The sequence below is a fragment of the Bombus vancouverensis genome, chromosome 4 (genome assembly GCF_051014615.1).
Source record: "Bombus vancouverensis nearcticus chromosome 4, iyBomVanc1_principal, whole genome shotgun sequence".
Taxonomy (NCBI): domain Eukaryota; kingdom Metazoa; phylum Arthropoda; class Insecta; order Hymenoptera; family Apidae; genus Bombus; species Bombus vancouverensis.
The window spans coordinates 16,292,401-16,306,060 of record NC_134914.1 but is presented as its reverse complement, the minus strand read 5'-3'; the positions used below and the strand labels follow the sequence as shown (position 1 = coordinate 16,306,060).

The window sequence follows — 13,660 nt, the reverse complement described above, 5'->3', positions numbered from 1 at the left end:
CGTAACTCTGAAGTTTTGCGTTCCAAAGAATTATTTAATATTATATAATATTAAAAATCTATTATATATAAATGTTATGTGTTATATGCATAAATTGTATTTATTATGCCATTATTATTACATCGTCGTATATAAATATTCTGTGTATCGAATATGTACGTATATACGTATCAATTGAAATTGTAAATTATCGAAATATGAAAAACTTGTGTAAAAACATCGTAAAACTCCATTTATTTAAGTGAAATTTTAGTTAGTGTCTAATTATATGAACATACTGTCCATTATATGAACAAAAAATGTGAATTCTAGTTATACGAATTGCTTGTCCTCTGACAGTTTTATATAAGTAGAATAATATATTGTATATATTGACGTTTTGTTATTTTATTATACCTATCGCTTGGTTTATCTAAAATACTTTATAATATATGTTCTGTAAACTTTATAAAAAATATAAATTGGTTAAGTATAAAAGGCCGTGAATTATAAAAATTATTAATTGTCATCTAGCTGTCCTAAAGGAAATGGTTTTGGCAATGGTCTTTCAAGTTCTCTGATCTCTTTTCGAATTTCCTTCGATCTCTGCTTGTCTACAGATTCGATCAATCGTAATTTATGCGCTATTTCTTGTTGTATTGTAAGACGATATTTTTTCCCCATTCCAAGACATTCCATGTCGCTTAAAAACTCCATTCTTTCTTGAATTCCACGAACCACTAAAAAAATAAGAGAAAGTATATTAGAACAAGAACATAATATAGCTATTTATTTTAGTTATATACAATCATCGATAGGATCACTGGTATCAGGAAAGCGTGGTTCTCGTCTCGCTTTATGAAGAATCCTTGGACCACGAGGAGTTTCTGGCATGTCCTTTCCATACGCCATCATGCATGCTAAATGACGCTTTTGCTTTTCTGTATTACCTGAATGTTAATAATGAGAATATAAATACACGTAAATTTAGATAAAAATCTATTACAAAACTTGGTCTCAAATCAGGAAGCTATTAACTTCTAATCTTATTTGATGCAAATAAGTATTTTATTATTATAATAAATATTTGTACAGTCCAATCATTATGTAAAAGACCGATATAAACTTACGTAAAGGAGATGTTCTTCTATATTGTTCCCTCTCATACGCGCCGCTTTTAATAATCGTATCTTGCGATCGTTTTTTCCAAACGGTAGGCATTAAAACCTACATAGATAGATTTTATTAATTTCATTTTCTTGTTGCCCGTTAATCTGAACTTATTAATTCTACCTGATATCCTAAATTATGCTTATTCGATCCTGTTTCCGATCTTTCCACAGCAGCTGGCAAGGATTCACCTTTGTTAATCGCTTCTTGAATAGATTTTCTTTTCATCATACTCACTTTGGATTCTTCCATTAGAACTAAGATCACAGATTTGTCAAAATGTTCATTTCGACAAGAAAAATAACGTAAATCAATATTAAGTACTTTATAAGAGAAAAATTAAACCTATTAATATGTTCTTGCGAAGACATTAATGATTCTATTAAACAATAAGAAAATGTTTAATGGGTTCCTGTTTGTTGCAACACTATCGTATTCCTAATTCGATATAAATACAAGAAAAATGAAATACAAAAATTATTTCAAGTAAGGAATTTAAAAACCGTTTGATTAAGTTTTCGGTGAATTTGCTTACGTTTGATCAAATTCTTCGTCTCCTCGCTGTATTTTGCTCTCGGTGGGTGATGAAACGCACCCACCCCCATCTCCACTCTCTGATATTTCTGATCCATTTTTTAACCTCCTGGAAAGATCGTATATCGAGGCTATCAGCACGTTATCATAGTTTAAAAGCTACGAACGAACTGTCACAATTCGTGTTACGTTCAAAAGACAACCACGATACGAGTATGGAGGGCCGCGTCCGTGTCGCGTTTCTATGACTACTTTGAAAATGATTCAATCTCGATCGAACCAACTTTTGAACTGTGATTCAAACTTCCACGATACACGTTGACAATAAAACAATCATATGGCATTCGTTTCAACGTAGTAATGGAATATAAACGATTTCAACGAAATTGAAGCATTTATGGATATTTTAAAACAATCATACTACCTTTCGATAATAGGAATTGTACCGTATGCAAAGAGATTTATCGAAGTTAAAATACTATACGCGATAAAACAAAAGTTAAGGCACAATACGTTGTAAGGCATAATAATTTGTTAAAATACGATTGTTTCAAAATATCGGTTTAATAATCTATTTTAAGGAAAACCGACTAAATAATAAACAAATTCCTTATAAAATATAGATGAAATAAAATATAAATTATATAATATAACATAATATATATAAATGTATAGAATAAAATACAGATGTCCAACTAATTGTATTTGGGTAAAAAATAAACATCCTCCACATTTAACATCAATTTATCTGTTTTGTATGAAGCGCAATATATATGTATATATTAATATCTCTTTGCACAGAACACCCACATAATCAGTAAATCAATAATAAACCATACCACAAACCCTGATAAACCACACCCCATTTAAAACACTTTCAATCTTAATCGCGGATCAATAAAACTGAAAACAAGCTTTCGAATAACTCAGATCTATCGGGTCGAGAATTAATCATTTTGCGGAACTAGCAATCAATGATCAATTGAGAACGGATGCATCTTGAAGGATGCGGCAGAGGATCGGTGTGTGGTGCGCATGTCGTTTAATCTACCGCTAGGGGTTACGTTTCAATCCCTTGGACGAGGTAAACTCGCGCTTTGTGCGTCGAACGCAGACAAACGGTCATCCCTCTGAATTATCGTTCGCTCTCGATAGCCTCTTAAAGAGGCTACCAAAACTGGAGCAACATATTTTCATGGCAAGTTCTCTATTCTTCGTGTGATTCCATTTCATTTGACAATCGCATCTTTCGCTTTCGTCCAAGCGAGAGACAGTGAAAGTTATTGATTCTCATTGTGAACTACGTTCCAGTGATATTCCGTGCTCCTTTTTCCGCGAGGTGAGTAACGACATATCGCGTCACTCGCTTTCCATTCGAAAGCGACGAATCTTCAACCTGGAGCGCGACTGCATTCTCCATCGAGCCTCACACTTCCTTTTTCTGTTTCTTCTTTATTTTTGTATTATTGTTATCGTTGTATGTACACCACGGTACATAATAGTGACCTTGTTTGTAACCTCCGGGGGTTGCGATTTTTTATTTAGAATATTAATTCAAAGGACTGCTGCGATCATTACAGCGAACTTTTGTATTTTGTATGATAGTCGATATATTTGATGCTGCGCTTGATAATTGGAGACTCTGGTGTGAATTCTTCATCACACGGTACACAAATCGGTATACAAATTTTGAACGATGTTTCTATTGTTGTTTTCCTTCATTGATGCTTGGATCTGATAAAGATTGAAAGATTTTCAGCGATAGAAGGCAGCTCCAATATTTAAATTGCATTTATTGGAAGAGAAAAGAAAGGTATAGATTTCACAATCAAAAGTACACAAATTTATTACTACGAATGTTAGTTGACACTGAATTGATGGCACGTTCCAAATAATGATTTGGTTCTAATTGATTGTGTGCTGATTTCTTTGAATGTTCCCAAATTTGTGGAAAGTGGAACTGTCTCTTTATCACAGGAATCGCTTCAATCGTTGGATGTAAATTTTTATTATTTCTATATGTTTTCAGGAATAATAATCGTACAGCGTTTTATTAAAAAGAATAGGCAAAATGAAGGTGGGACTGTTAAAGAATTTCGTGCATTATTTTAACCTGGAAGAGGGTACAGTGTTAATAGCAGTATTTCAGTTGGTAAATATGATCTATCGTTTAATTATTACCACTGTGTAAGAAACACATAAGAAATTAGCATGCATTAAATTATATTAAATTACTTCATTTTTTAACACAGCTTATATCAGGATTCAATATGACATTCTTCGTGCTGGCACTAGTACACACAATGGGAATTCAAGAAATGGTAGTAAGGGACACAGAGGATGCTCTCGAGAGAGAAGCCTTAGAAGATATATCGTCTAATCATCTAAATACTAAGAAAATGGATATGGCGCACCATAATGCAACTGGTGCTTACAATATAATCTTACAAATATTTTATATTGTAATACTTTCGCATTCATTTAACTGTTTATCTCTGCTATTCGCTCATTATACATCAATTTTCAAAATCTTTTACACGTGTTTAGAAACGGTGTACTCGATATATTGCGGTCTGGTGATCACAGTGATACATTTTATTTCCACTATCCTGCTGTTGTACGGTGTGCTGGCGGTAATTACAGTTTACGTAGTCATTCTCGAGAATAATTTCGTGGTAAGACAAGTTGTTTCTTTCCGTAGAACAATCGCCACTTCATGGCGCCCTGGTTGGTGGTCATGATGACGATAATATCGGCGTTGACAATTTCTGTGTTCGTGGTAGAACAAGGCTGCCCGTTTATTGCTACGCTCGGAGGCAATGCTGATATTTGTGAACGTAAGTTGATAAACGAACGAAACGAGCAAATTATTATAACAAATACTAAATTGTTATATCGGTGCGTATGAAACCTTCAAATAACTTCTACGTAATTGTATGTATATAATCTTTCTACCAATTACCTGATCTCAATATTCTGTGTTCGTATGAACTGTCAACTTTAGGTTATAAAATTATTCCAATGCTACTTTTATACTTTCTTTATTCTGGAATAATTCATTTAAATATCTAACGAAATGATAACGAAATAATCCATAAGTGCAAGATTGGATGTATAAGAATTATGTATGAGCGATACGGCAAAATTTTATTTTATTATTTCCTATAGACTTTAAGACATGCGTTCACTTGTTAATATGAAACTTTTGAAAGACGAAATTTCATATGCACCAATTTAGTATATTCATGACATATCTATCGTCGACCAAAAATTTCTACCATTTCGGAAATTTCTGATTTATATCGTTATCGAAAGTTGTTTCTTTTCCAGGCATAATCGTTCTGCTCGTCGCAATCAGTAATTCTTACGTGTGGCTCGTCGTGTACAGCGCTTACAAGAGTCTCGAGACTAAGAAAGGACTGACCCACGTTCTTCATGGCGTGAAGAAAAAGCCTGCAGTTCCAGTCGTGAAAAAATCGAAAGCCGTTAAGGCGGGCGCGAATAAACCTTTCGAGGTTTAAAGATTATTAAACAAAGATATAGAGATAGCGACAGAAAGTCGGATTTATTCGTTACAATGAATGAGAAAGGTTGCGTTCGATGGCAAGAGCTCTCGTTATCGGGAAGTACCTTTCAAATGACAGTGTTTTTTAAACAAATTTTAAGATCACCCTCGGTCTGCCAACAAGGCCTACGGATTCAATCTTGTCATGTAAAATTTTGTAATCTAGTCAAATGTCAACGTGTTCCGTCTTTGACGATAATTGAACAAAAGGAAGGAAAGACGAATGAGAAAGGTGCGGTAAATTTATGTTAGAAAAACACTGTGCATCTTATTTCTATACATAACACGATGGAGATGTTCCATTTTACAAAAGCTCAAAATAAATCTGCAGTACAAAAAGCCTGCTTCGTATTATTATACGTGTTATTGTTCATATATTATGATTAATTGTTAAGAGCTTCGCGTTGTTTTTTAATGATATCTTGAAATTTCGAACAACGCACAGAGATGAATAATTACAATATTCCTAATGTAAATCTAAACTGCATATCGAAATGCGATGACGCATATATCGTAATATAATATATATATATTATATATATATATTTTTTTTCATTTCAAACCCGATACCATGACAAATTGTAAAAAATTTTCAATTTAACAACGACTCTAGGTTAAAAAGCTTTGGTTTAGCAACGTGTATTCTCTTTCTGTAAGACTGAATTTTAATTACTAATGTTGCGTAAGACTTTTCATCAAATTTCGCATAATATATACATATATGTATATATACATATATATATATTACAAAACAAAAAAAAAAAAAGAAATAAAATACATGCTTGCAACTGATCAATATTATTTATATTTTATTATAAACAAATACAGCGTTTCGTCTCATGATCATTTTTATTTTATATTCGATCCCAACTTCTTTGTGACACTACAAACTTCACATTTTGTGGTAATATTTCAATAACAATAACTGAATGTAGGTATTTCTTGTGTATATGTATATTAAATGTATGAAATGATAAAAATAAAAATAAAGGTTATAAAACTCGATTACGTTATACACGTCTCATTTTTTTAGTTGGTTAATTATCGAATACGATCGACAAGTAGCCAAATTTCATAGTTTTACGGTAATTCGTCAACATTTATGATACAAAATACGAAAAATACGGAATATATTTGAACATCATATATTTTCTGTTATGTTAAATTAGACATTTGTAATTCTATAAAATAAATATAAAAAAATACGTATGATTTAATTGCCGAGCATAACGAATTAAAAATTGTTGAATTACTTTCTGAATGATATTCCTTATATATTTGCATCAGCGTTAGTTAAAAGATTGTTCAATTTATGTGTAAGAAAATTGCCTTTTACACTGATATATTAAGCAAAGCTCATAAACATCGAGTTCTTCTTTTTGCGTGTAACATCTAAGAACGTATAGTTCCATAAGTAAACATCTCAGAAATAGGCCTTCTAGCGCTCCTTAAAGTTCTTTTTATATCATATAGTTAGCACAGTTCTGCACAGTGGACATAACACCAACAAACAATAGTACTTTTCATTTGGTCCTCTACCATATAATACGACTTCAAATAACAACACAGTACTCACTTTCCATATAAACTATTCCATGTGATCTCATCCAATGAATACTGAAGACATAATGTTAAAGATATACATTTTTATTTAATCACTTCATAATCAGTATATACTAATCAGTGTATAGTTTACCTCTTCCTTATTTTCCAATCACATTTTGTCATCTGTTAATTCGAGGAACTGTGCATAAAAATCTTTCGTACATTCACCTTTATTGTTAAACACAAATTTATAATAACTACCATCTGCACATATTACTGTAACAACAAAAAAACCATTGTTATGTAAGAAATCATTACCACGCTATATATGTACATTTCTGAATATATTACTTTATAATACTGACCTATAATACTATTGTTATCAGTTCCAAATGCACACATACATTGTGGACCACCTGGAACTTGAAATTTACAAAAGCTCCAGCTGGAACTAAAGTATTTTGGCAGGAAAGTAGCAGATGCTAAACTAGACTGACGATTTAATTTTTGATCTTCTACAGCAAAAACGTGTACAGTTCCATGATCACTTGCTACACACAACCAAGTTGAATCATGGTTGAAATTAATGCTATAATAATATAAATTTAAATGATTAATATTACTTTAGTAATATCTAACTGTTTATAAAATATTTCGTTTTAATTACCAGTAAATATTTGCATGATTAGCTCCCCTTCTTAACTCGTTAATCATATTTCCAGTCTGTGTTTCGAATACTCTTATTAAGGTTCCTTTTTCTGAAGCTGTAGCTAGTCTAGTACCTTGTAAGTTTAAAGCTATACATGATAAAGGTGTTTCATGCGCTTCAATATTTAATGGCTGCTTCTCCGTATTAGCCAAATCTATCACTGTAATAATGAAAACAAGTTATTTTATAAATTTAAAGAATGTAGAAGACCAAAGTTTCTTGCTTAAAATTTACCTTGAACGTGTCCATTTTTTCTACCAGGAAAAGCAAGCAAGGAATTACTACTATTTGGACATAAGACACATAGACCTCTGGGATTTGGATTAGTCTCAAACACGTGAAGTTGCTGAGGATTTTGCGTAAACGTATATACTTTTATAACTCCTTCTAAAATTACTACTATCCTATCTCTTCTTAATTTAACACCCCTTACAGGAGCATTGAACTCTAAAGTAATTGCTGGTAATTTTTTAAGGTCATCCCATATCATAACTGCAAGATTTATATAAAATAAATCACAAATAATCCGCTTTATTTATTTTAAGATAGAGAAAATATATAAAATATGTTACCTTTATTTGTTGGATACATAGGTTTTGCTCCACTACCAACTAATGCTAAATAGTTACACCTGAATAGCATTTCCACATAACCAAGGCCTCCATCACTGAAATGACGTACTTTTTCTTTTAAAGGATCACAATTATATACTCTGAAGCCATTTTCCATACCACAAGCGAAACATCCTACAAATGGAAAGATTATACAAACAATTAAGATATTGTTATCTATTCTCTTACATTACACAGTTACATTACAAGGTCTTTTCCCTTTAAAATCACAATATGGTATTCGATATATATGTATATATATATATTCCTTATTTGACACATAGAACACTAAGAAGATAAACCACCACAGTTGAATGATTATCATGGTACTCTTTATGGAATAATATCATATTGTACGATTATACGATATATGTAAAAGAGTGAGAAACGTATAAGAGAGATAGAAATGAAATATAAAAATAGATTTTCTAATAATTCAAATAAAACCAATGAGTTTTAAAACAATTCATTATAAACAATTAAAAGGAAATTCTAATAATATAATTGAAAAAGAAATTTAAATAATTAAAACATAATGGGTCATACGAATGATTTATAAATAACTTTATAAAATATGTTCAATGCAAAGCTATTATCAAAAATTTGGAATAATTGTACACGAATGAGGTTAAAAAGAAGAAAGTGATAATAAATTCTTTCATTTTAGCCATTTTAAGCGAACAGAGTTTGATGGAAAGATATTTTTTCAGGTTAAATTGATATTAATCGTATAGAAAAGTGAAATTACGATAAATTTATTCGACAGGTGTTAGATGCAAAGGTTAGGAGTAAAAAAATAAATTTGACAGTACATGACTGGTCTGTCAAATGTAGCACACTCGGTCACGTACCTTGATCCTGATTGAAACCAGCGTAAAGCAAACCGTTTCCGTGAGGATTCCCTGTGGTTAGGTTCATTGTAAATCACTATTTTAATCGCAACATTCGTTCAAACGATCATTACCCGTGGAATTCTATCACATCTTCGCCGGCAAGCACATGAGATATTTTTTGTAACTACGAAGTTCCGTCACCATCATAGAATCTCTACGCATGCGTATTCATTTGTATTAATCAGCTGATATGTGCTTGAGCCGAATCGTAGTTTACAACTATACAAGATATTATATTCGACCACATTAAGTGTTACAATATTATTTAGACGATGTTTAATTTGTATGAGTAATTTTGTGTAATGAATGATCGAATAGTAACTGAATTATAAAAATAAGAAGACGATTCATTTGTGTATATATATTTTGCATATGAAGCTCTTTTTTAAACATTGCCAGCATTTAGCTAGGTTATATCATGAAGCATTTTTCTCGAAATCTTTTGATATTAAGGGACTTGCATAGTTGTACTACATTATTTCGAGAAGTACCAAAAGATTTAAAAGGGAAGAAGCATAGCTCGCAATTATGGCTTGTAAGACAGTTAAAAGATCCTTACGTGGAGATGGCTCGAAAAGAAAACTATAGATGTAGAAGTGCATACAAACTGTTAGAAATCAATGATAAATTTAAAATATTGCAGCCAGGTCATATCGTAATTGATTGTGGGGCTGCTCCTGGCAGTTGGACACAAGTTGCTATTAAAGCAACAAATGCAAATGCTAAGGAAGGTGGCGATGTTGGAACTGTTTTTGGAATAGACAAGCAACCTATATATCCGATCGAAGGTGCAAAATTATTGAGTGGCATGGACTTTACTGATCCAGCATCTCGAAATCTACTTCTAAAACATTTAAATGGTAAAAAACCTAATGTAGTTTTATCGGATATGGCACCAAATGCGTCTGGCATAAGAGACTTAGATCATGAGATGATAATACAACTCGCATATATTGCTTTGAAATTTGCTTTACAAGTTAGTGAAAGAAATGGAACATTTGTCTGTAAAATATGGGACGGTGGAAAATCTCAACAATTTGAGAAAGATTTGATAAAATTTTATAAATATGTAAAATCCATAAGACCGGAGGCAACGAGAGACGAGTCTACAGAGAAGTTTTTCATAGCTAGGGGATTCAAAGGAATAAAAAGTACATCCAGTAATACAACGTAACATGCAGTTTCTTTAACAATTAAGTTATGTACAATAAAAAATGCTTAATGAATAAAATGATTTGTAACATAATCGCTTATCATGCCTGGAAGGTTGTAAATAATAACAAAGCATGATATTTTGGTACAGGACCAACATCGAGTGATTTTTATAAGTTCTTCCATTCTGCGATCTAACGACTCCTACACGACACGACACGACAATGTGTAATATACATCGATATATTTAGCTATAAATAATACAATAATATTTTTATACAGTTACAATTAATACACATTTAAAACGCCGATGACGCTTCTTAATTATGCGTTGTATATACAATTTCTCTTAATAAAATTAATATGTACACGAACCAACATTCAAATAGATGAGAAAGAGAGATTACACACCACATCGAAGCATACGTAGAGCAGTAAAAAAGATTTACTGGCCGCGATGTCAGATTCGTAACTTTCGTTTCGTACCTACGTGATAATCACACGTAATTAGATATAATTTCATTTCGTCAAAAATTCGAATGGTATCTGATGAATGCTGATAATAAGAATTTTTTTTTCCGTAATTGCATGCATTCTACCGCGTATTTTCGTACAAAAAAGTTATCGTACGTGTAAAAAGTGGAAAAGAATTATCGTAACAACGGTCGTAAAGCTAAACGACGAGGTGATTCCGATTCACACTGTTCCGAGCATTATCTTCGGAGCGCTGCGCTTTCATAGAACAATGATCAAATCGCATACCGAAAACATTCATACTACATAGATACGTATTTTCGCTATACAATGTAGGTGTAAGCTTCGACTCAATTACACTGGAGAGACATAGAGTGTTGCGATTTTTGCAGATGCAAGTGTTCATTGTTCTTCATAGAATTTAATATGATGATTTCCTTCAGTTATGGTCAATCACATCTCGATGAAAATTAAATATCACTACATTCGATCTTGGTTGATACACGCAGTTACAATTTGGAATTTAAAAATTAAATTAAAAGAAGGTAACAAATATTTAAGTTTCTTAAGCGAAACGAATTTTTTACTTATTTATTAATATTCTTATAGGAAAATGTCATATTACTAGTAGATACGTTTTCATAGTGAAACTGTCACTAATTTGTACATAAAGTAATTTTCATTAATTTTGTTCAATTATAATATCCTAAAAGAAATAATACCGCGTATACGCCTAAACTAAACAAATTTTAAAAAGATTTGTGTTAAAATAAGATAGAGATTCGTTTTTTTTACATCACAATATCTTTTCTTTACGTTCTATATCAAAATTCCAAAGCACGTGTTCTACAATTCTCTTCTTTCTCTCTCTCTCCCTCTCTCTCTCTCTCTCTCTCTCTGTCTTTCTCTCTGCCTTTTTTAATCCACGTATAAAAAGAAGAAAAAAAAAAAACAAATTTCAAGAAAGAAAGTACGATCGCAACAGTTTATGTTTCTCCGTACAAGAGCAGACACGATGACGCACATGATGAAGCTGTATGGACAATACTTGGTCGCTGCCGAGCAGATTAACGCGCACCTCTTTCGAGAGATTTATTCGTGACAGAGGGATTCATGATTTCTCTGTTCTATAAATGTTCTATAAATAAAGCAAATACCGCTAAAATCAGTCTGATTCGATATACCGGGGTCACAAGCATGTTCTCCGTGAGTTGGTGAACTCAGATTTCGGTGCATATACATATACATAGTACACGGGTATTTTCGAAGATGATCTTTTCATGATTCGATAGAAAATGTCGTAATTTGTGATTATACGAGTATACAAATGCGCGTTCTTACTATGTCATATTATTATTACAAGCACGCGTCCATATATGAATTTCAGTATTATGAAAACGTGGTAAGATTTTGATTGATTCTTTGCGAAGATCCATAGATCCTATTTAACTCTTCTATGTCATTCTTTATAAAACATTCTTTTTTTTAATATTTTGATACTAATACTATATGTTACATCCATGCACGCACAACTTAATTTAATAGAAACATATCAGCGCAGATGTGTTGTTGACGATGAAACTGAAATTATAGTCAAAAATTAAAAACATATTTTAAAAATAAGTTATTGTAATAAATTAGTCAGGGTAAAACGTCAAATATGTCTCAGATCTCAATTCAGATATGACCTCAATTCAAAGAGTTGAGCTCAAAAAGGAAAACTTGTATATACAATTGATGGATCACGGATCATTGTCTGGTTCGATTGTCACAAGACCATCTTCTTTAAAAGTCGTTGATGTGACGATAATAAGAGAAATAATCGCAAATTAGTCGATCTTGCGTTTTTCGTATAAGAAATAAATAAGAAACGATAAGAAACAGGTGAAAGATAAAATACCGAAGAATAATTTTAATTGCAATACTCGGTGACAAGAAAATAGCGTCCTAAGGTAAATCCAGCAATTTGCTTTCGTACAGTCGAATTATGAATTACGATAACATTACATATATAGCGTTACTACGTGTAGTTTATACGCAATGTCGTACGCACGTGCCGGGATTTAGGTTCACGAACTCACGAAGAAGATGCTTGTGACCCCGGTAGTAGGGTCAGGTATCATCAATCGTAGTTCCTCCACGAGAGGAAGTTGAGTTAAAGGAAAAGAAACAGATCTAATAAACGGAGAACAATACTACAATTGAACAGTCCTCCGAGTACTGTTGGCCAGTTCTAGTTCTATCTCAGGTGCTATCGAATTCGGTGACATCGTTGTCGTCGATGAAAGAAGAATTAACATCGGTGACACTTCGGTCGAGTTCAAGAGTTGCGACTCTTCGCCCCACAATTCTTGATCGTCGCTAGCGTTCGTTGCTCTTACGTTGGATATATTCAACGGCGTGGGGAGATCGATCGGGATCTTATAGTCGATCACGTCGGAGAAATTCGTGTCGTTCGTATCGTCTACGAACTCCGCTACGGGGACTATCGTGTCGAGCGTAGACGCGGTACTCTGATCTTCTTCGTCGTTTTCTGAAGGCTCGTCAGAAATAGTGGTGTTCCCAGGGGTGACACTGGGTTCGTTCTCCTCTTCCTCTTCCTCCTCCTCCTCTTCCTCCTCCTCGTTTCCTTCGCTGGTGTTCAGCGTCTGATACAACATAAATACAGATCGGTAAAATTTTAATTCGACCAAGTATTGGATAAAGTTACTTTGACCGTTAGGGTTCGTTATTCGAAGCTTGGAATAATAGTGGCTTGGATCATGTTTTTTAATTCGATAAAGCAAGGATAACTCTAGCAAGGATGTTCAAAGAACAAAGAATATTCAAAGTAATAATTATAGCTTCGTTTGAATGTTTTGAATAACCTGCAAGTGCAATATAATCGACACAGAATTTTTAACTCTATTGTACTCTATTAACTCTATTTTTAATTCTATTGTACTTGTTATTATACGTTGATGATCGTATTACGAACGAACAAGTAAGATTTTTTCAATGAAAATGAGTCTAAATACGGTGTCATCTA

General features: G+C 32.6%; 5 protein-coding genes across 12 annotated transcripts in view; 2 read left to right on the top strand and 3 right to left on the bottom strand.

The window, feature by feature from the left end:
- Positions 1-109: 109 nt before the first annotated feature.
- LOC117166645 (UPF0193 protein EVG1 homolog) lies at positions 110-1,792 on the bottom strand. Its single transcript, XM_033350805.2, has 5 exons — positions 1,685-1,792; positions 1,273-1,406; positions 1,110-1,206; positions 786-929; positions 110-719 (listed from the first exon to the last, which is right to left on the bottom strand). The coding sequence occupies exons 1-5, from the start codon at positions 1,779-1,781 to the stop codon at positions 499-501; spliced, it is 693 nt and encodes a 230-aa protein (XP_033206696.2). The 5' UTR covers positions 1,782-1,792; the 3' UTR covers positions 110-498.
- On the bottom strand, positions 1,697-9,171 carry LOC117166641 (WD repeat domain phosphoinositide-interacting protein 3). Of its 4 annotated transcripts, none has more exons than XR_013058199.1 (8): positions 8,965-9,171; positions 8,075-8,248; positions 7,737-7,994; positions 7,461-7,662; positions 7,159-7,382; positions 6,945-7,069; positions 6,825-6,865; positions 1,697-1,792 (listed from the first exon to the last, which is right to left on the bottom strand). XR_013058199.1 is itself a non-coding variant. In XM_033350800.2 (8 exons), exons 2-7 carry the CDS (start codon positions 8,245-8,247, stop codon positions 6,963-6,965), a joined length of 900 nt encoding a protein of 299 aa, XP_033206691.1. In that variant the 5' UTR covers position 8,248; positions 8,965-9,145; the 3' UTR covers positions 6,079-6,865; positions 6,945-6,962. The 4 variants fall into 4 exon arrangements, 2 of the variants coding, with proteins under 2 accessions (XP_033206691.1, XP_033206690.1); XR_013058198.1 differs by lacking the exon at positions 1,697-1,792 and adding an exon at positions 6,079-6,732; XM_033350800.2 differs by lacking the exon at positions 1,697-1,792 and having other exon boundaries at positions 6,079-6,865; positions 8,075-8,169; positions 8,234-8,248; positions 8,965-9,145.
- LOC117166647 (uncharacterized) lies at positions 2,758-6,253 on the top strand. Of its 3 annotated transcripts, XM_033350807.2 has the most exons (6): positions 2,768-3,022; positions 3,713-3,835; positions 3,936-4,110; positions 4,231-4,316; positions 4,385-4,520; positions 5,014-6,253. In XM_033350807.2, exons 2-6 carry the CDS (start codon positions 3,755-3,757, stop codon positions 5,202-5,204), a joined length of 669 nt encoding a protein of 222 aa, XP_033206698.1. In that variant the 5' UTR covers positions 2,768-3,022; positions 3,713-3,754; the 3' UTR covers positions 5,205-6,253. The 3 variants fall into 3 exon arrangements, with proteins under 3 accessions (XP_076474012.1, XP_076474013.1, XP_033206698.1); XM_076617897.1 differs by having other exon boundaries at positions 2,758-3,022; positions 3,936-4,316; XM_076617898.1 differs by having other exon boundaries at positions 2,758-3,022; positions 3,289-3,835; positions 3,936-4,316.
- A 77-nt stretch (positions 9,172-9,248) lies between the features above and the next one.
- Positions 9,249-10,252, top strand: Mrm2 (Mitochondrial rRNA methyltransferase 2). The gene has a single exon (XM_033350803.2). The coding sequence runs from the start codon at positions 9,425-9,427 to the stop codon at positions 10,178-10,180; it is 756 nt and encodes a 251-aa protein (XP_033206694.1). The 5' UTR covers positions 9,249-9,424; the 3' UTR covers positions 10,181-10,252.
- The window catches only part of LOC117166650 (uncharacterized), an 89,952-nt gene continuing 86,462 nt past the window's right edge, over positions 10,171-13,660 (bottom strand). For all 3 annotated transcript variants that reach the window (XM_076617895.1, XM_033350811.2, XM_076617896.1), the window contains one exon: positions 10,171-13,280. In XM_076617895.1, coding sequence (XP_076474010.1) covers positions 12,828-13,280 — 453 coding nt within the window. In that variant the 3' untranslated portion in view covers positions 10,171-12,827. The remainder of the gene's footprint in view (positions 13,281-13,660) is intronic.

Bases quoted from the DNA above. Each gene is read 5' to 3' on its own strand.
- LOC117166645 (XM_033350805.2), bottom strand. From the start codon at position 1,781: ATGGATCAGAAATATCAGAGAGTGGAGATGGGGGTGGGTGCGTTTCAT. The intron at 1,407-1,684 runs GTAAGCAAATTC...CTGTGATCTTAG, and splicing joins GACGAAGAATTTGATCAAAC to TTCTAATGGAAGAATCCAAA. The intron at 930-1,109 runs GTAAGTTTATAT...ATTAACATTCAG, and splicing joins TAGAAGAACATCTCCTTTAC to GTAATACAGAAAAGCAAAAG.
- LOC117166647 (XM_076617897.1), top strand. From the start codon at position 3,755: ATGAAGGTGGGACTGTTAAAGAATTTCGTGCATTATTTTAACCTGGAA. The intron at 4,317-4,384 runs GTAATTACAGTT...TTCTTTCCGTAG, and splicing joins TGTTGTACGGTGTGCTGGCG to AACAATCGCCACTTCATGGC. The intron at 4,521-5,013 runs GTAAGTTGATAA...TTTCTTTTCCAG, and splicing joins CAATGCTGATATTTGTGAAC to GCATAATCGTTCTGCTCGTC.
- Mrm2 (XM_033350803.2), top strand. From the start codon at position 9,425: ATGAAGCATTTTTCTCGAAATCTTTTGATATTAAGGGACTTGCATAGT.
- LOC117166641 (XM_033350799.2), bottom strand. From the start codon at position 9,031: ATGAACCTAACCACAGGGAATCCTCACGGAAACGGTTTGCTTTACGCT. The intron at 7,995-8,074 runs GTAACATATTTT...TAAATCTTGCAG, and splicing joins TATGTATCCAACAAATAAAG to TTATGATATGGGATGACCTT. The intron at 7,383-7,460 runs GTAATTAAAACG...ATATTATTATAG, and splicing joins AATCATGCAAATATTTACTG to CATTAATTTCAACCATGATT.